The sequence below is a fragment of the Haemaphysalis longicornis genome, unplaced genomic scaffold (assembly GCF_048455015.1).
Source record: "Haemaphysalis longicornis isolate Haplotype H1 unplaced genomic scaffold, Haemaphysalis longicornis Haplotype H1 scaffold_8, whole genome shotgun sequence".
Lineage (NCBI taxonomy): Eukaryota > Metazoa > Arthropoda > Arachnida > Ixodida > Ixodidae > Haemaphysalis > Haemaphysalis longicornis.
The window spans coordinates 192779199-192798459 of NW_027526445.1; the positions used below are offsets into that span (position 1 = coordinate 192779199).

The window sequence follows — 19261 nt, forward strand, 5'->3', positions numbered from 1 at the left end:
CGTCAAAAGTATTGCAAAACCACAGAAGCAACCGTTGACCGAACGTGGCGCGAGAGACACATTTTCAGGTTTATTTTTTAATTTCGTGCACGGCCTCGAAATCTGGGCGAGCAGCCGACGGTCCGGCCAGGTTTCAGCTGGCGCCTGTATTGATCGCGCTTGCCCAGCGAGAGAGGTGGCGGGGGCGCGTCGCGTCGCCGCGTGCAGGGCGGGGTCGCGCCATCCTGGAGTCTTCCTTCCTCCTCTCCCGTACTACCACTACGGAAGCTCATCACCATTGACGGGAGTGGCCGGATCGCGGCGGCCGGATAGTCAGAGCATTGGACTCTCTTCCGTGAGCCGCAGTCGGATAACCGCGTCCCAGGACCAACGGTAAGCTGCTTCCGCCGTCTTCCTCCCGGACGCAAAACGCTCGGCCGCCGCGGAGTCGCGTCTCGCTGCATCCCGCATCAAACATGGCGGTCGTAGGTTTCACTCTCGGAGCAGACCGCTGCCGCAAAGCGAAGGCTTGCGCCAGCGCCGTTAGTGCCGGCTCCCGAAGGTGCCAGATGTTGTTGGATCCCGGCGCGCGTGCGGTTGGCGGGGCGTCGGAGAATGGGGTCTTTCGCACGCGGTGACTCGTTCGCCGACGCCCTGCCGACCGGGGAGGGTTAGGACTGCGGGGTGAGGTTCGTCGGCCGTGCGTCCCCGCACCGCCACTCGATCCGGGTGGGGGACGTCGAGAGCGCGGGGTTTGACCTTGGCGTCGTCGGTTCGCACGCAGGTCAGCATGACCACGGACATCTCCGTGGGGATCCGTTGGGACCCCAGCACGGCCAACGCCCAGGAGATGGACGACTACGACTACGACGGCGGCAACAGCTCGTCGCGACTCTTCGAACGCTCGCGGATCAAGGCCCTCGCAGGTGGGCGCGGCTGCCCGACTCGCGCCAGGAACTCGCCTCACACGCGTTCCCCTCCTTCTTCCCCTGTTGTCCCCCGCAGAGGAGCGCGAGATGGTGCAGCGCAAAACTTTCTGCAAATGGGTCAACTCACACTTGGTCCGGGCCAACTGCCGCATCACTGATCTCACCACCGACATGCGAGACGGCAAGATGCTCATCAAGCTGCTCGAGATCCTCTCCGGAGAGAAGCTGGTAACGCACTCCTCGCTCTTGTCCATCCACCAATCGTTGGCGTGACTACTATATGTCAGCCGCACGTTCGTATGCATGTATGCGCACGGAGGCTCGTAGCTAATTAGGAACACCGAGCGTCATACGACAGACGTCATGTCAAAGAGCCGTTGCTGTTCTCTAAAACGAGCTCTGCGCTGTTGCAAATGACACGAGGTTGGACAGCTGTTCTCCTGACAAATGATGTGTGCATGCACTACAGGAGATGTCACGATACCCGCAATGACCCTTGGGGTGGGTCAAATTATGTGCAGCGCGGGGTTTCAGCTGTCTTTCAACCAAAGTGATTTGCCCTTATTGCGTTGTGTCACCTTAACGTTTCCTCTTTCCAGTAATGACTAGTAGCTTTGTGCTTTGATGGAACGTTCTCGCGCAGAGCGTATTCACATTTAGAGACATTCGAGGGACTCCGGAGCCCTCCACGACGGCACACCTCGTAGCCCAGGCGCAGCTTAGCGTGGTGAACCCCCCAGTAGATCAATCAATCAGTTATGCGGGTGTACCGGTAACGAAAGCAACCCAGTTGGGTTGCTTGTATCCTCCTGGCTGCCACCAAACTAGTGATTGTTCACGAACCCATTTGTGGTGCCGCTGCCCGCTTTAATTTCTTGCATGCCCCAACGTAGCTGGGCTGTGGGATCGGATGCTCCGTTCATCAGCATACAATAGTTTGCGGCGTCTATGCACAGACGAAGTTGGAAGAATGCTAGGCTGCAGTTGGCGGTAGTTTTTTCGGGCAGAAGCCCGGCTTACGGCAGCGTTTGCTCATTTCTAGTGGCGTGCATTGCGTATGCGTGCTAGTCACCTCAGCCAAGAAACCTCTGAGCATTCGTAATGTTTACTCAAAGCTGAGGCTGCAAGCATGTTGGGGTTTACAAGCTTTTGTAGTTGCAGTTGCAGCTAGGAACTAATGAAACCTAAAGATGGCTGTTATTGTATTGTTGATATCGTGTGCGATAACTGTTATAGGATAAGTTGTTACATTGTGCCAAGGTTGTGACAGTTGTTACTGATTGGGTGTGGCACTTCATACTGTAAAAAAAAATACCAAAAAATGTTTAGAGCAAGCTTTCTCTTCATTTTATGTAAATGCAAAAAAAAAAAGCAAAACAGCACATTTAAGAAAGTTCATGTTTATTGTACTCGTGTTACGATCGATTTGAAGGAATTGGGAAAATCTGTTTACCTCGCAGAAAGTGTGCTTGAGGGTTTTTTCTTTTTGTGGTGTGCGAGAAAAAGTATTTTGCGACAGGCGCCTACGTAAGCTAGTCTGGTGAAGTAATGCCAGCTAACTTGGCCGCTGTTAGTCATGAGGCACTTCCAGCACAGTGGCCAGCCAGTAGGATAATGTAGTTGAAAATGCTGTGTTGAGCAAGCAATTGTGTTCAAGAGTAATTGTGTCAACATCACAAGTGCCTGAGTAAGTTATACCCCTGCTATACGGGCGTTTCAAAGGCGTAGAGTCAAATATCATTTGGCTAAAATGAAACCTTTGAGCTGGAATGCGATTTGAGTCGAGGAGCACCACCAGCAACCTTTGAGGTTACGAAGTCTTTGAAATGCAAACGCTCGTACTGTTGGCTGCAGTTTCTGCGTGCCATAATTACAAGTGAAACTTGTTGCTTAAAGAGCACAGTTTTAATAATTTTTCACATTTTTTTTTTGTTTTCTGTCACCGGCTGTACAATTACAGGGTAACTTAGCGCTTCCAACACTGGTGGTGTGGGAAAAAAAGAAGTGCATGTTCTGTGCGCATTTGTAGGTTGTTATGTGTTTATCACTAATAATTGTTTTTTTCTGGCGCATTTTAAGTCTAAAATTAAATGAAACGGGGCTGTAGTGGGGACACCAAAATATGGGCGGCAAACGTGGAAACTTTCAACTGTCTCTTTGAGGATTGTCGTGTAGATCAGTGGAACTCCTTCCCGATGAAATGGCATTTGAAATTTGGAAGGCCATGGTGCCGGCTTTCAAGCGGATCCATACTCTTGAGTGAAGTTGCCTTTCGTTGTGAGGGCATAAAGTGTCCCTTGAATAGGCGCGGGTGGTCATCAATCAGTCGGCGGTTTCCTGAACTGAACTGTTACGCTGTCGTCCTCACCAGCGTGAAGTTGGTGGGCGACTAAAAAGGGGGCAAAAGCGCGCGCGAGCGCAGTGTCGCCTCGACCGTTCCCGTTCGTTCACTGTGCGTGCGTGCAGCAAAAGCCGACGAAGGGCAAGATGAAGATCCACTGCCTGGAGAACGTGGACAAGGCGCTGACCTTCCTGAAGGAGCAGCGCGTCCACCTGGAGAACCTGGGCTCGCACGACATTGTCGACGGCAACTCGCGCCTCACCCTGGGCCTCATCTGGACCATCATCTTGCGCTTCCAGGCGAGTCGCGGGGGCAGCACGATGCTTTGGAGTATTATGGCACGGCTGTTTTATTGCCGTGTGTGTGCCACTGTGAACAGTTACCAACTCGCCAATTACTCTGGCTTTTATGCGCATTGCACGGGGAGTTTGAGGTGCAGCAGAGAAGGGAACAATCAGTGTACGACGACATCAACCGCTGTTTGACAGAGATTGATGGACGATGGGGGAGGGGGGTTGACAACACTGTAGGAACTGTTGTACGACAAAGGAGGCGCGGGCAATGCACGAAACAGCCGTGTAACATCCAGTGGTCGCTTGTTCTTTCTACGGCAGTGCCAGTAGCAGAAAAAAATGGAAGTTGGTTATGAAACAGTTTGGTTTTGCATGGAAGAAAGTAGGCCAGCAATGAAGGCGGTGCTTAATCAACCCAAAAGCAGTCTTGGTAATGCTTGTGGCGTTACGCGTTACGTTTGCTGTTAATGGAGTTTGATAGAGGGGGTCACATTGCTGTTGGGCCTGTTATTTGCTGGTAATGACCAAAAATGTTTTGGGGAGCGAGGCTAGTGTCTGAACAATGGAAAAATTTTTTCATTAACATAACTGTATTTCAGTAGCTGCTAGAAGCCAAACTTTGGTGAAATAAGTGTGGATGCGGCCCTATCATTTATGATTCACAAACTTGCCACGGACTGTCTGAGATGCGATCCAGTGCCCTTTTCTCTCATATACTCTTGGGGTAAGCAGAGTCGTTGTACGATCCACAGTGACCCTCAGGCTGTTAGTCGTACAGCTGTGAAAAGAGTCCTGCAGCGCTCCTCGCACTCTCATGATGACTTCACCCCTCCCACCTCGGCTATTGGATTGGCCCCAAACAAGATGAGCAGCACTTGGCAGTTCATCAAAAGACAAGTGGCAAAGGTCTGGTCGTGGGAATTTCAGTCAAGCGCCAAGCACAACTCAAGGAAAGAAAAGGATAGGAAAGGCGTGCTCCTGTCTTTATTCTCTCCTCGAGTTGCGCTTGGCACTTGACTGAAATTCCCACGGCGGGTGAAGCACCAGCCACAGCCTGATTAAAGGTTTGGTCTCCAGTGGTGCGAGGGGGTATGGAAGGGCTGAGAACTTGTCGCCAGGCCAATTTTTTCTTCAGCAGTACCTAGACTAGTGAATCGTTAAAAAGGTGGGCCAGGTCTGTCATGTTCATGCGCTCCAACTGCAAAAAAGAGGGAGTTGGTCCATCACAAAGTCACCCTCGTGGTGAAACCTTCAGTGGAGTGTTCGCAAGTGCCCTCGTCCCCTTCCCCCTTGGCTCACTGCCGTCCCCCTTTGTGCAGATCCAAGACATCACCATCGAGCAGGTGGACAACCAGGAGACCAAGTCGGCCAAGGACGCCCTGCTGCTGTGGTGCCAGATGAAGACCGCTGGCTACCCCAACGTCAACGTGCGCAACTTCACCACCAGCTGGAGGGACGGCCTGGCCTTCAACGCCCTCATCCACAAGCACAGGTCAGCGGGGGGCCCAGGGGGCGATGGTTCCTGGGACGTGTCTCAATGACCCTTGGCTGATCATTCGAAATGCCATCTATACAAATATGTACCGTAACCTGATGAACCTTCAACTAACGAGGTTTTACATAGCTGTCAAGGGCATTTTCTCCATGTCTAACGAAAACAGGTCACCTATTTTGGGGTCTGAGAACCCCGCGCATGAAGACCACATTATCAGCCTGTAATTGGAGCTGACTTCAGGAAATCTGCTTTTATTGCATTTTCTATGAGAGATGTGTAGCGTAAAATGGTGGTACCACACAATTTTTAGAACAACTTCTGATTCGAATATCTGCTGTACAGTGTAATCCACTTAAACAATACCGAATATAACGATATATCGTTTGTAACAGTCAAATTTCTTAAATTTCTCAATTTTCCCACTGCCCCTGTGTAATTCTGGCTGCCCGGAAGGTGTTTTGCCACAAAAATTTGTCTGAAAGTTTGATAAAAGTAATGAAACACATTGAAGAGAACAACGGGAAAACTTCTCACAAGTTCCGCAAATGGAGTGGTGTGGAGAAATCCGCGAGGGGGCATTACACGCGGCCTTCAAAATCGAGCACTATAGTCATTGCTATCGCAGAGATAGCGCCGCCTAAGCATAGTGGCACAAATATTTCTTGCGGCGAAGCAGCAAATCCATTGGGATTTCCGGCAGGGTTTCAAGGTTGGAAACTTTGTGGAAAAATACGGGCTTTCGCAGTCGACAGTTTCAATGATCATCAAATCTGGAGATTTCTTCAAGAAGGCCCGCACCGGAGGCCACGATGACCAGTAAAATAAGGTTAGAGATCCCTTCTACAGCAATGCTGAAGAGTCTCTCTACCAGCGGTTATTGACTGCTCGCGGCTGGAATGTTTGTGACCAGTGCCCCAGCTCCCATGTCTTCACAAAATGCCCTGCGGTCCATCTAGTTGCCGATTGGTTTTGTGCACACTCAAAGGACTGCCACAGGTGTGCAGGCAACAATTCGAAATGACGCGCACAGCAACTGTCAAGCTTGAGCTGCCGCTCAAGCAAGCGCATATTTCAGGCTTTCGTTTGAAGCATAGCTTAATAATTTTCTGCTTATTTATGTACTCCGTAATAAAGTGTTCTTTACCGCGACTCGAGCAGTTCGACCCGATTCATCCGACCTGGTGAGTAACTATATGAACATGCAAAGGGGAGTATGTGTGCTTTTTTGTTTTGTTTTGGTGGTCCAGATATAACGACAGTTGGTTATAACAGTCAGATTTTCTGGTTTTGTCAATATCACAATGAGTGGATTGCATTGTGCAAAGTCGTATTTGAAAGCAAAAACCACTTCATTGAAGGGCAGGAGCACCCTTAGTAGTGGCACCGTTCGCATTGTAGGACTCTGACCACTGCAGTATTTCGCCCTTGTGCCCACGTCGGTCCAGTCTATGCCATTTTGGTGCGAACCTGTCGTGCGTCGCTTCTTCCCGTGGTGCAGGCCAGACCTGATCCAGTACGAGAAGCTGTCTCGCTCCAACGCCATCTACAACCTGAACAACGCGTTCACGACGGCCGAGCAGAAGCTGGGCCTGACGCGGCTGCTGGACGCGGAGGACGTGTTTGTGGACAACCCGGACGAGAAGTCCATCATCACCTACGTGGTCACCTACTACCACTACTTCTCCAAGATGAAGGCCGAGACGGTGCAGGGCAAGCGCATCGGCAAGGTGGTGGGCTCGGCCATGGAGAACGACCGCATGATTGCCGAGTACGAGGGCCTCACCTCGGACCTGCTGCGCTGGATCGAGGAGACCATCGTGGCCCTGTCGGACCGGCACTTTGCCAACTCGCTGGTGGGCGTGCAGCAGCAGCTGCTGGCCTTCAACACGTACCGCACGGCCGAGAAGCCCGCCAAGTTCGAGGAGAAGGGCAACCTGGAGGTGCTGCTGTTTGCGCTGCAGAGCCGGCTGCGGGCCAACAACCAGCGGCCGTACACGCCCCGCGAGGGCCGCCTGCTGGCCGACACCAACCGCGCCTGGGAGCGGCTCGAGAAGGCCGAGCACGAGCGGGAGCTGGCCCTCCGCGAGGAGCTCATCCGCCAGGAGAAGCTCGAGCAGCTGGCCGCCCGCTTCGACCGCAAGGCCGGCATGCGCGAGACCTGGCTGGCCGAGAACCAGCGGCTCGTGTCGCAGGACAACTTCGGCCAGGACCTGGCCTCGGCGCAGGCGGCCGCCAAGAAGCACGAGGCCATCGAGACCGACATCCTGGCCTACGAGGAGCGCGTCCAGGCCGTGCTGGCCGTGGCGCGCGAGCTCGAGGCCGAGGGCTACCACGACGTGGACCGCATCAACGCCAGGTCAGTGCTGCACGCCCAGCATGCTGACTTGTGAGGAGCGCTGAGCATTCTCGGCCTACCGATGATGCGCATCTTTTCGGAGGCTTTTTAAAAAAGGACTTGGAAACATAAATGAAGGCGATTAATAAGACTATGGTGGTGTTTGGCGCAAAGTGTTTGTAGGAGAAGTAGATGAAGATCTTGGTGAGAAATATGGTCCCAGTTGACGCCTTGACAGCGCAGCATCTCTGATAGAGGCTGGGTCATGATCGTGCTGGTTATTCCGCTTGATAAACCCCACTGGGCAGCTCCTTACGATGAAAAGAGCGGTGACACGCTGCTTGGTTTCCAAGGTCGTGATCCTGCTTCCCCTCCGTGTTGGTGGAAAGCAGGCTTAGACCAACACCAAGATAGTTCAAACCAAAACTTGCATGGCCGTATTGTTGAGAAGTATGTAGAGGGCGGCCAGCTTTTCGTTCATCTTGTCGCGGTGTAAAAAAGAATAGTACAGAAGGAAAGTAAGCCCAAGACACTGTTGCGACGTCCTTTATTGCGAGTCCAACAAGCTTAAAAAAGTTTCAGTATTGTCCCGAGCAATATAGGTTGAGTTCGCAAGCCTGGCACTTCATAGTTTCCAGAGTATAGTTGTTCACTCGCACCCTTATCGCGTCTCTCGATGCTGTCGCAATCCTGATGGCAACCACTGCCGATGGGCTCTGTCGTGATGTCGTGACTCCCCCCTTCCCCCAAGCTCTTGGCTGCCCGTTCTTGCTGCAGCATAGAGGAGGAGTGCCCCTTGACTGCGCATTCTGACGGCGAGCCCTCCCGCGTGTGCAGGAAGGACAACGTGCTGCGCCTGTGGAGCTACCTGCTGGAGCTGCTGCGGGGCCGGCGGGCGCGGCTGGAGGCCTGCCTGCAGCTCCAGCAGGGCCTGCAGGAGATGCTGTACATCGTGGACGCCATGGAGGAGCTGAAGGGGCGGCTGGCCTGCCCCGACCTGGGCCAGCACCTGATGGGCGTCGAGGACCTGCTGCAGAAGCACTCGCTGCTCGAGGCCGACGTCAACGTGCTGGGCGAGCGGGTGCGTGCCGCCATTGCGGGGGCCGCGCCCGCCGAGGACCCCGTGGTCGCCGAGCGCGTCAAGCAGCTCGAGGAGGCCTACGCCGAGCTGCTGGCCCTGGCCACGGAGCGCCGGCGCCGGCTGGAGGACTCCAAGCGGCTCTGGCAGTTCTACTGGGACATGGCCGAGGAGCAGGCCTGGATCGAGGAGAAGGACCGCATCCTCTCGTCGCTCGAGCTCGGCCATGACCTCACCATGGTGCACCTGCTCATCTCCAAGAACAAGGTGCGCTGCTCCCTGCGAGCACCAGATAGACCATTTTCTCCTCGTGAGAGCTCTGTGGCCCAAAGAGTGGAGAGGGCACTTGGGTATATTGCACTTGTGGTCACTCCAAAGATGCAAGCAGCCATGGAGTTGCCGATTGGAAAAGCTTTAAGGCTTTACCAGTGCAGTCTGTGGCCTTTGTTCTTGTTTTGCGCCTCTTGTGGACATTACTTTTGATTGAAAAGATAATTATGAGGACACAATTCCCACTTTTTCTTTTTTATAGTCGCCCTTTGATTGGGCAAAAGGCAGTCGTTCTTGCCACTTCCCTTGTCGACTTCATGATTGTCACGGCCACGCTTTGTGCTTGAGCTTGATTTGCAGGCTTTCCCAACGTTCAGTCAAAAAGGATACGCGTGCCGCCTCTTCCCGAGTGAAGGACGTCTCCCTCCCTCCCCCTTGTCCCAGGCGATGGAGGATGAGCTGGCGGCCCACGAGCAGCAGCTGCAGGCGGTGATCCGCTCCGGCGAGTCCCTGGCGGCCGAGGGCACGCCGGGCTCCGAGCGGGTGGCCGAGCGGTCGCAAGAGGTGCTGGCTGCCTGGGACCGGCTGCGCGACCTGCAGGCGCAAAGGGCCGAGCGGCTGGCCAAGGCACTGGACTTCCACCAGTTCTTTGCTGACGCGGACGACGTGGACACGTGGATGCTGGACACGCTGATGCTGGTGTCGAGCGACGACGTGGGCCGGGACGAGGCCAACGTGCAGTCGCTGCTCAAGAAGCACAAGGAGGTGATGGAGGAGCTCAAGAGCTACACGGCGGCCATCGACGCGCTGCACGCGCAGGCCGGCGCGCTGGCCGAGCGGGAGTCACCCGCGGTGCTGGAGCGGCTGGCGTCCATCGACCGCCGCTACAAGGACCTGCTGGACCTGGGGCGGCTGCGCAAGCAGCGGCTGCTGGACGCGCTGTCACTGCACACGCTGCTCAACGAGGCGGACGGCGTGCACCAGTGGATCGAGGAGAAGAACAAGATGCTGGACAGCATGGTGCTCACGCGGGACGCCGAGGACACCGAGGTGGTGCGGCACCGCTTCGAGGGCTTCGAGCAGGAGATGAACGGCAGCGCCTCGCGCGTGGCCGTGGTCAACCAGCTGGCCCGCCAGCTGCTCTCTGTCGAGCACCCAAACGCCGAGGAGGTGCTGGCCAAGCAGAACGCGCTCAACCAGAGCTGGGCCTCCCTGCGGGATGCCGCCGAGAAGAAGCGCGACGGCATCGCCTCGGCCCACGGCGTGCAGACCTTCCACGTCGAGTGCCGCGAGACCATCGTGAGTGCCTTGGGACAGAGTTGCCTGCCTTGCATTGCCAACTTCTCTCCCCCTGGTAGCAAAAGTGGGGTTCCAGGTTCAGCTCTAGTAATTGTTTTTGAAGATTTCCACCTGTCTGTCTGCGCAGGCACCATGGCTGCCTGAAATTTGAATGCAGAGACAAAGGTGGTTTGCAGGTGCAGTTCAGTTACGGCTGAACGGGCATTGTGTAAGGTTACACCATTCGTTTTTGGTTCTTGACACACCAAGGGGAAGTATCTTCTGCGCTGTGTGAGAGCGGATCATGGAAGCATAATTGGGACGGACAACTTTTGAAGCTGTACAACACAGCATAAAATTTAAAAAAAAAGATCTACCTTCCTCAATGTACAGTCAAACCCGGATATATCGCATTATTGTTCATGTCGATCAGTCTGAACATCCTCTTGGAAATCCCATGCAAAAGTATAGTGCTGTTGTACGCGTGTATCAAATTACCAGTCGCGGACACATTCGACGCATCGAATGCCACACCGCAAGTACCCCTTCACTGTGCTGCTCCTGGTGGGATGGGGGCGACGATGATGATGACTTCTTGCGGGCGTTGCGGCGTTCGGCGAGAAGGAGGCGGGGTCAGCCGCGTCACTTCAATGGCCTTCAACACCTGCTGGCATGGGGATGGGGGCACACGCATGGTAGCGAGAATGCGGAGAGTGATTGGGTGCGAAAGGCATTAAAGGAGGAGGAGAAAGCAACCGGAGGCGCTCGGTTTCTGGCATTTTTTTCTGTGTGCTTCAGCGCTTAGGTTACCAGTGGTGGCTAGCGCAAGGGGACTGATATGGCATGGGCGGCCTGGTGGATGTTTGTTTTGTCCGTGGCACGCGCTTTGGAGCCGTGGTCCCGGAAAAAATAGAATTTTGATTTAGCGATGAAAGCGGGCATAGCTTGGGGGGCACAGGTTTGTGAAGAGATGTTGGTTGCAAAGGTATTCGAAATTTTTCGCAGCATTTTTGAGCGAAATGCTGCACATCAAAACTGACATAAAGGCGAAAGCAGCATGGCCACGGCCCGCCGTTCCAGAGCATGTTGTGTGCAAAGTGGCTTCGTTGCACAGCTCTATTAAAGAGCTGTTCAGATACCAAAGACGACGGTGCTGAGTTCCTCAAGAGTGAATTTAGAGAGTTGTCGGCAGTCCCATGCGGCATCCTGAATGACACAATAGCACAGGAGTTGGGAAGTGCCGACGACAATGTGCAGGCTGTGGTGGACATCACGGATGCCAAAGAAGCGCACCCTGCTAGTGGCCCTGACGACTGCAGCCCAGCTTGAGTCAGTGCTCAGATTTGCCGCTGTTGTGGCACAGCAGGCAGCGCCAGACTTTCTCATTTGGACGGCATTGTAAGCTTGAAGACAGGTTGGTGAACTTTGTGATGCAGAAGGAGAAGCAAGTGAAGCTCGCAGGCTTTTTTGCATTAAAGTGCGGTGGTCATCGCACCGTGGTTCGAATTTTCTGTGCTTTGAGGAACAGATCGGTTAGCTGCCACTTGTCACAATCTCGGTAACCTCTTAGTGATGTATGGAGTCATCAGATAATCTTCAAATAGGCATATTTTATATTTTGAATTATGAAAAATTTTGTGATCCCCTTGGAGTTCAATGTATCCGGGTTCGACTGTAGTACAACTTTAGCTCGAAAGATAAAGTGCTAAGTCTAAAATCTACAAATGCCTCGAAAGTAGTGTATTTATAGGCCTGTTGGGAGACAGATAAAATTTACCAGGGCTGTTCTGTACAAAGATTGAAGCTAGAATTAAAATAAGTGAGCTGGAAACAGTGTCATATTTCCTGCAAAACTCTTGTCCTGTCAGCGTGACGTGACCGAAAGAGTCCAGGTGAGTCTGAGCGTTCTTTGTTGCCTCGCAGACATGGATCGAGGAGAAGACCAAGCTCCTGCGAGCCACCGAGGACCTGGGTGACGACCTGACCGGCATCATGACCCTCCAGCGCCGTCTCTCCGGCATGGAGCGCGACTTGGCTGCCATCCAAGCCAAGGTGAGCCTGCTGCTGCCAGCACTGTTTTGACTCTCGTCGCACAACTAAGTGCGCATGATTGCTGACGGTGGCTCTGCCTTGCAGCTGGACGCCCTCGACAAGGAGGCCGAGCGCATCAAGCAGGAACACCCCGAGGTGAGGGCCTTCTCTGATCCATTTCCAGGGCAGTGCACACACACCCTGCATTCATTTCACAGTCATGGCTGAGTTAACGCTGGGGTCGTTTGAGCTGCGCGGAGATTTAGCTTTAAGGGCTAAGCGTGAGCTTTCTTTATCCCTTCACCTTTCTTTCACCTTGAGCCAAAGTTGGGTCATCTTGAGCTATGGACCAGTGATGCATAGTTTTAACTTGACTGGAAAAATTGCTGCGAGCCAGTGTTCTCAAGGAGAAGCACGTCTTCAGTTCAGTCCATCTGGGTGGATTGAAGTGGGTGTGACGGAACAGCGCGGAGCTTTCTTGAGAGAGCGTCGGCTGAGGCGCCTTCCGTTGCCCGTGCAGGAGGCGGAGGCCATCCAGGAGCGCATCCTGCAGATCAAGGCCGTGTGGGAGCAGCTGACGCAGCTGCTGAAGGAGCGTGACGCCAAGCTGGAGGAGGCCGGAGACCTGCACCGCTTCCTGCGCGACCTGGACCACTTCCAGGCGTGGCTGACGCGCACGCAGACGGAGATCGCCTCGGAGGACGAGCCCTCCACGCTGCAGGAGGCCGAGCGGCTGCTGGAGCAGCACCGGCTCATCCGCGGGGAGGTGGACAACTACACGGAGGACTACGCCAAGATGATGGAGTACGGCGAGCGCATCACGGCGGACGCCGCCGACGAGGACCCGCAGTTCATGTTCCTGCGGGAGCGGCTGCGCGCACTGCGCGACGGCTGGGCCGAGCTGCGCCAGATGTGGGAGAACCGGCAGGCGCTGCTCTCGCAGTCCCTCAACCTGCAGCTCTTCCAGCGGGACGCCAAGCAGGCCGAGGTGCTGCTCAGCCGCCAGGAGCACCAGCTGGCCAAGGACGAGAGCCCCGTGAGTGGGGGCATCTGGAGAGCAGACACGCTCCCCTTGTTATCCATGACGCGCAAGTCGTGGCTCCAGGACGTGTGTGTCACGTGTCTCCACAATTCTGCTTCGTTATTCTCGTTTGAGCTGGAATGGTACTCTCGTCCTTGTTTTTTAACCCTGGATGCGCATCTCCTGAAGTTGGGGACATGGGCATTAGGGTTAGGGAGCAAGGTCACATTGTAGCTCGGGTGACAATAACAGTGGAATTTGAGAAATACAGGATGCCTGTGCCCTGAAATGAAAAAAATGTGCACCACGAATTAGCGAACGTGGTTGAGTTTTACCATCACATACACATGATTGCGAAAGTAACGTTTATGCCAATCTACAAACTCGGAGTCTTCGTACTCGTGGGTTCTGGGGTTCCGGGTCGACCTGTTAGCCCTCTTCTTCATTGAAAACCTGCATCAGAAGTATCCCACAGCAAGAAACAGAGAAGCTTTCATGAATGTGCTGCTGAAGGCATTTTTTGGAGTGGGGGTAACTTGTAAAGTTCTGTCGGGTAACTTGACTGTCTCTGTTGGATGAGCAGTGTTTTATGTGTAGAACAGCCAAGAGACTGCCTGGGGAGCAACACTGGGGTAGATTGTCTGCTGTATTCCTGAAGGACCTTTTCTCTGAGGGAATTTCTTGTGAACAAGCCTCGATCTGTCTAGAACTGGGAAGTCTCTGAGTACCTGTGTTCAGTTGCAGCTGGAAGTGAGCGGTGCCCATGTGGGCTCCCACCCTGGTAGTTTCACGTGCTGCTCAGCGTAAAGGCATGCCAGCTTGCCCAGTTTGCCATGGTGTCCTGCCGCAAGGCTTAGGGTGGAGGGAGAGGGCGAGTGCTTTGCTTACTGAGGGGAGACGTGTGGGCCTCTGCAGACGAGCCTGGAGCAGGTGGAGGACCTGATCAAGCGGCACGAGGCCTTCCTCACCACCATGGAGGCCAACGACGAGAAGATCAACGCGGTCGTGCAGCACGCCCAGAGGCTCTGCAGCGAGGGGCACATGGCCTCGGACAAGATCCGCAAGAAGGCCGACTCCATCCTCGAGAGGTCAGTTGGCAGCTGATGGCATCTTCTTGTGAGGTGCCCCCCGCAGCGTACCAACATGTATAACGGACCGTCATTACTGAAGTGGGCAGTGGGAGCAGCTAGTGTTGCCTCTCTGAGGTTAGTTTGCGGTGATGCCATTGTTCCCAACCAAAAAAGGGTTCACTGAACTCCTTGCCCTTACAAGCTAGGTTGATATGCTTCGAGATGCCCTTACAAATTGTGGCCCCGTTCATTGGTTCTGTAATGGGATCCTCGTGGGAACTATTATCATTTGCGGCTCAATTGATGCAAGTAGGTGTGGAAAGGGTACGGTCAAGACAGCGGAGGGACTGCAGTGCACAGGCTATCCATCTTATGACGTTGGTGTTTGGACCCTTGCCGTGGGTGGGCCCAGTTTTCTTTTCCTACGTGCTGACGAAGCGCGGTGCATTGGTGCAGGCGGGACGCCAACCGGAAGCAGGCGAGCGAGCTGATGGCCCGGCTGGCGGACCAGCTGGCGCTGCACCAGTTCCTGCAGGACTGCGACCAGCTGTCCGAGTGGGTGCAGGAGAAGAGCATCGTGGCGCAGGACGAGACGTACCGCAGCGCCAAGACGGTGCACTCCAAGTGGACGCGCCACCAGGCCTTCGAGGCCGAGGTGCAGGCCAACAAGGAGCGGCTGGAGCGCGCCCAGCAGGCCGGCCGGGCCCTGATCGCCGAGAAGCCCGAGATGGCGCCCCTCGTGGAGCCCAAGCTGCAAGAGCTGGGGCAGCAGTTCGCCTCCCTGGAGGCCACCACCCAGGAGAAGGGCCAGCGGCTGTTCGACGACAACCGGCACGTGCTCTACGAGCAGACCTGTGACGACATCGACTCGTGGATCGACGAGCTCGAGTCGCAGGTGCTCGTCTCGGAGACGGGCCAGGACCTGGCCTCGGTGACGCTCATCCTGCAGAAGCAGCGGGACGTCGAGAACCAGATGGCCCAGAAGGCCCGCCAGGTGGACGCCCTGCAGGGCCAGGCCCACTACCTGGAGAAGCTGGACCCCAACCGCGCCGAGGACCTGATCGCCCGCCGGGCCGTCGTGGAGCAGCGCTTCGAGAAGCTGCAGGCGCCCCTGGAGCAGCGCCGCCGGGAGCTGCTCAAGAAGAAGGAGGCGTACCAGTTCCGCCGGGACGTGGAGGATGAGAAGCTGTGGGTGGCCGAGAAGCTGCCGCTGGTGCGCTCGCCCGACCGGGGCTCGTCCCTGTTCGGGGTGCAGATGCTACGCAAGAAGGAGCAGTCCCTGCGGCACGAGGTGGACCACCACGAGCCGCGGGTGGCCACCATCTGCGAGGACGGCCGCCGGCTGGCCGCCGAGGGCCACCGGGACGGCCCCGAGTTCGAGCAGTTGGCCGCCGAGCTGGAAGAGCTGTGGGCCGAGCTGCGCCGCGCCCTGGACGCCCGGCGCGAGGACCTGCTGGTGTCGGAGAAGGCGCACCAGTACTACTTCGACGCCAGCGAGGCGGAGGCCTGGATGAGCGAGCAGGAGCTGTACATGATGGTGGAGGACCGGGGCCGCGACGAGGCGTCTGCGCAGAAGCTGCGCAAGAAGCACCAGAACGTGGAGGCCGCCGTGGACGACTACGCCGACACGGTGCGCCAGCTGGGCGACACCGCCCGCCGCCTCGTCCAGGAGGGACACCCCGACAGGTGGGCACCCAGACGTTGTTTGTGACACCAAAAGCAGCTTGAAGGGCACTTGTTTTGCTGCACTGCAGTTTGGAGCGACATTAGATGTTGGGAACTTCTTTGAGCGTGTTCTACCACATCACTGAAAACTGCTCATGTCAGGTTTGCCACATGCTGTTTGCAGCCAATGACACTGTTGTTGGAGCAATGTGATCTGTCTTATGGGGACATCGGGCTTCTTGCCAATGGAACTTTATCTTGTCACTGGCACTATTTTCCCACTGCACGAGCTAGCCGTGCTTTTGCATAAGCAGTTATCCAGTTTTTGCAGTGGCTGGCATGAGAACCAAAGTTTAATAAAATGGCCATGTATCTAGTTGCATTGCTGTAAGAGATGTCAAATGATGATAGCTTCTCTACTGCCTTTGCCACACAATGCCCCCCCCCTCTCTCCTCCACTCCTTCCCTCCCATCCACTCACTCCTCATTGTCGCCCTCTTCAATCCTTGTCGTGACCTCTTCCTCCCTCCGCCCCCCTCGCTGCCTTTCCCGTTACCGTGCAACACAGAAGTTTTGGCCAGCTCGTGATGAGAGCAATATCGGCAGGGTAAGAAGGGCAAAAGAATGCAGACACGAGGAAGGAACGTGTCGGCAGTGCCGGTCCTGCCCGTGTGCCTCTCCTTCTGGTGCCCTCGTTCTCGGTGCTCTTTACCGTGCCGCCGCTGTCCCTGTGTGCCCGGGTGACCGTGTTCTGTCCTTCCCCTGCCTTGCACCCCAGTGACCAGATCACGGTGCGGCAGTCGCAAGTGGACAAGCTGTACGCGGGCCTGCGGGACCTGGCGCTGGAGCGGCGGCAGAAGCTGGAGGAGGCCCTGCGGCTGTTTGCGCTGAGCCGCGAGGTGGACGACCTGATGCAGTGGATCGCCGAGCGCGAGGTGGTGGCCAGCTCGCAGGAGCTGGGCCAGGACTACGAGCACGTGACGCTGCTGCGGGAGCGCTTCAACGCCTTCCGCGAGGAGACTCGGGGGACGGGCGAGGAGCGCGTGCAGCGGGCCTCCCAGCAGGCCGAGCAGCTCATGACGGGCCCCGACGCCGCCCAGGCGGCCCAGTGGAAGGACGCCCTGCAGGAGGCCTGGGCCGACCTGCTCGAGCTCATGGACACCCGTGCCCAGGTGCTCGCCGCCTCCTGGGACCTGCACCGCTTCTTCCACGACTGCCGCGACATCCACCAGCGGATACTCGTGAGTGGTGCCTCACACCTTAACCAGGGATGACCAGAGGGGAACAAGGAGTGGAGTTGCAAGGCTGCACTGGTGGGGAATGACTGGAGTGTAGGGGAGAGGGACACATCTCGCTCACTGCTGAGAAGCAGGGTTGTGATTGTCTCCTCACAACGGCCGGTGGTGCACCATCGACCGGTTCATTCGAATCCCGTCCTCCAGGAGGCAGTGGCACGTCGTCATCTGCTGCGGGTGTCCCCTGTCAGGAGCGAGATCTGTTCTGCTGCTCTTGGGGAACCGGGGCAGATGGGTTGCTTTCTCTGCCTTTGGGCTAAGATCAAAGTGCACAGTGTGGTAGAGTGGCACGACCCTTGCACTGTAGATGCTTATTCTTCCGCCGTGGGGTAACGGTGTGTGGTGTCATTCAGCAGGGTGAGGGGTGGAGCTCTCCCTCTTCTTGGCAAGAGCGAGAAGAGTGGGTGCCATCAGCTCCCTGACTGACAGGAGACGTGTGCGTGCGTGGGAATGCATCAGTCGCACGTCGTAATGCTGCCAGTCCTCACCCTTTCAACCCTGACCCCTCGCCTCGCAGGAGAAGCAAAACGGCATGTCGGAGGAGCTTGGCCGGGACGCGGTCAGCGTGTCCAACCTCCAGCGGAAGCAGGCCAACTTTGAGAACGACCTGCAGACCCTGGGCTCCGCCGTCGAGGGCATTCGGTCACAAGCGTCGCAGCTGGGCGCCGCCTATGCTGGCGACAAAGCGCGTGAGATCCAGGTACGGTTTCGCTTTAAATGAAAGCTGCGCTATTCTCATTCAAATTACTGAGGTCAGATCGAGACCGTCAGAGCACCTACGGTGCTGGGCGTGGGGCTAATCCAGATGTGGTCTGCTCGTGAAGCTTCATGTAAAGTGCGCCACAAATATCAGTGTGCAAAACAGAAGTGCAGGTTGTGAGCACTTTCACTGCTGAGGTGCTCCATCTATGCCAACTAATGCGGTGCTGAGATGTAGGGCTGTGTGAATACTCAAATATTCAGATACGAATTGAATAGTACCTCCACAGATAATTCGATCCACTAGTCGAGTGTCTACTGTTAGACTTGTCCAATAGTCTAAGACATTTTCCTAATGGGCTGGCTGGGCAAAAGTGAGATGTGTCGGTGCACGCTAATGTGCTGCTGCTACACCGTGTGCTCATTCATTCTCCGTATGCTCGGCAAGCTTCATCCAAATCTCGCTTTCGATGAGAGCGCCCTCTAGAGGCCGTAAATTTTGTCATGCAGCATGGAGTAGGTCGCAATTACACCAATAAAATCTGTCCTCCATGCCATCAACTCTTGCCGCCATGTTGAATTGCTCGAACGGGTGTTTACAGGTTAGGGAAGCTTCCGGTAAAGAATTCATTGCTGCTTTTGTTGCGTTTTTGACAGTGCCTCTGTCAATTTAAAAACAAAAGAGCTTCTGGCAATTTTGCGTGCAGTTGTATGTTTATTGCATTCTCTTTTCTTTTTTGTTTAAGTTTTACAGCACCTAACATAGTTTTACCTTTGTTGAACTGATGAGCAGTCAGTGCAAGCTATGGCTCTGCCGCATATCTTAAGTTCGCCACGGGCTTCTGAAGGGCTGTCTCATTGTGTTCTTTGATCGTAGTGCCGTAGCAGGCTGTCCTTAAACGGAGCAGCACAGATCCGTGCACGGCAATGGTAGTGTGAGCTTTCCTTGCACAACGTATCATTCACGCTTCACGCTCGTCTTGTGCTTCGAGAGAAGCACCTTGTTGTGGTCCTAGATGGTGGTTCTGCCATGTTTTTGCGTCATATTATTGATGCCTGCCAAGTGCTTGCTTCCGAATTCGAAGGTGCTGTCTAGTCGTTGCCTATTATTGCAGTACAGCAACTACAGTGCAAGTTGTTCAAATGTATGTCGTTCTCGCTCCGGATTCCTGATGTACTAGTAGTACTTCATAGTGGCTTCGCGACTGGACTGCTGCAAATGAGAGTTTAACAATTTGTTTTTTGGGTCGTAAAAAGAACGTCATGACTCCCGAACATGTGAAGTAGCTTCTGTTTTTGCACAAAAACCTGTGGAAATTCGAGGCCTGCAAAGCAGAAAAAAGACATTCGATATTTAATTGGATATTCGGCTTTCTTTCTGATTCGATTCGATGTTTGATTCGACAGCTACTACTTGGTATTGGCACACCCCTAGTTTTAGGTTGTTTGGCATGGTTGAGCATCAAAGTTCCCTGGGGGATC

At 55.0% G+C, this 19261-nt stretch overlaps 1 protein-coding gene across 7 annotated transcripts in view; it reads left to right on the top strand.

The window, feature by feature from the left end:
- The first annotated feature begins 233 nt into the window (after positions 1–233).
- The window catches only part of Beta-spec (spectrin beta chain), a 40739-nt gene continuing 21711 nt past the window's right edge, over positions 234–19261 (top strand). For all 7 annotated transcript variants that reach the window (XM_077681601.1, XM_077681602.1, XM_077681604.1 and 4 more), the window contains exons 1-15: positions 234–372; positions 764–905; positions 985–1136; positions 3375–3548; positions 4862–5034; positions 6536–7393; positions 8210–8717; positions 9165–10019; positions 11922–12050; positions 12135–12185; positions 12550–13065; positions 13966–14138; positions 14577–15806; positions 16564–17026; positions 17598–17780. In XM_077681601.1, coding sequence (XP_077537727.1) covers positions 770–905; positions 985–1136; positions 3375–3548; positions 4862–5034; positions 6536–7393; positions 8210–8717; positions 9165–10019; positions 11922–12050; positions 12135–12185; positions 12550–13065; positions 13966–14138; positions 14577–15806; positions 16564–17026; positions 17598–17780 — 5601 coding nt within the window. In that variant the 5' untranslated portion in view covers positions 234–372; positions 764–769. The remainder of the gene's footprint in view (positions 373–763; positions 906–984; positions 1137–3374; positions 3549–4861; positions 5035–6535; positions 7394–8209; positions 8718–9164; positions 10020–11921; positions 12051–12134; positions 12186–12549; positions 13066–13965; positions 14139–14576; positions 15807–16563; positions 17027–17597; positions 17781–19261) is intronic.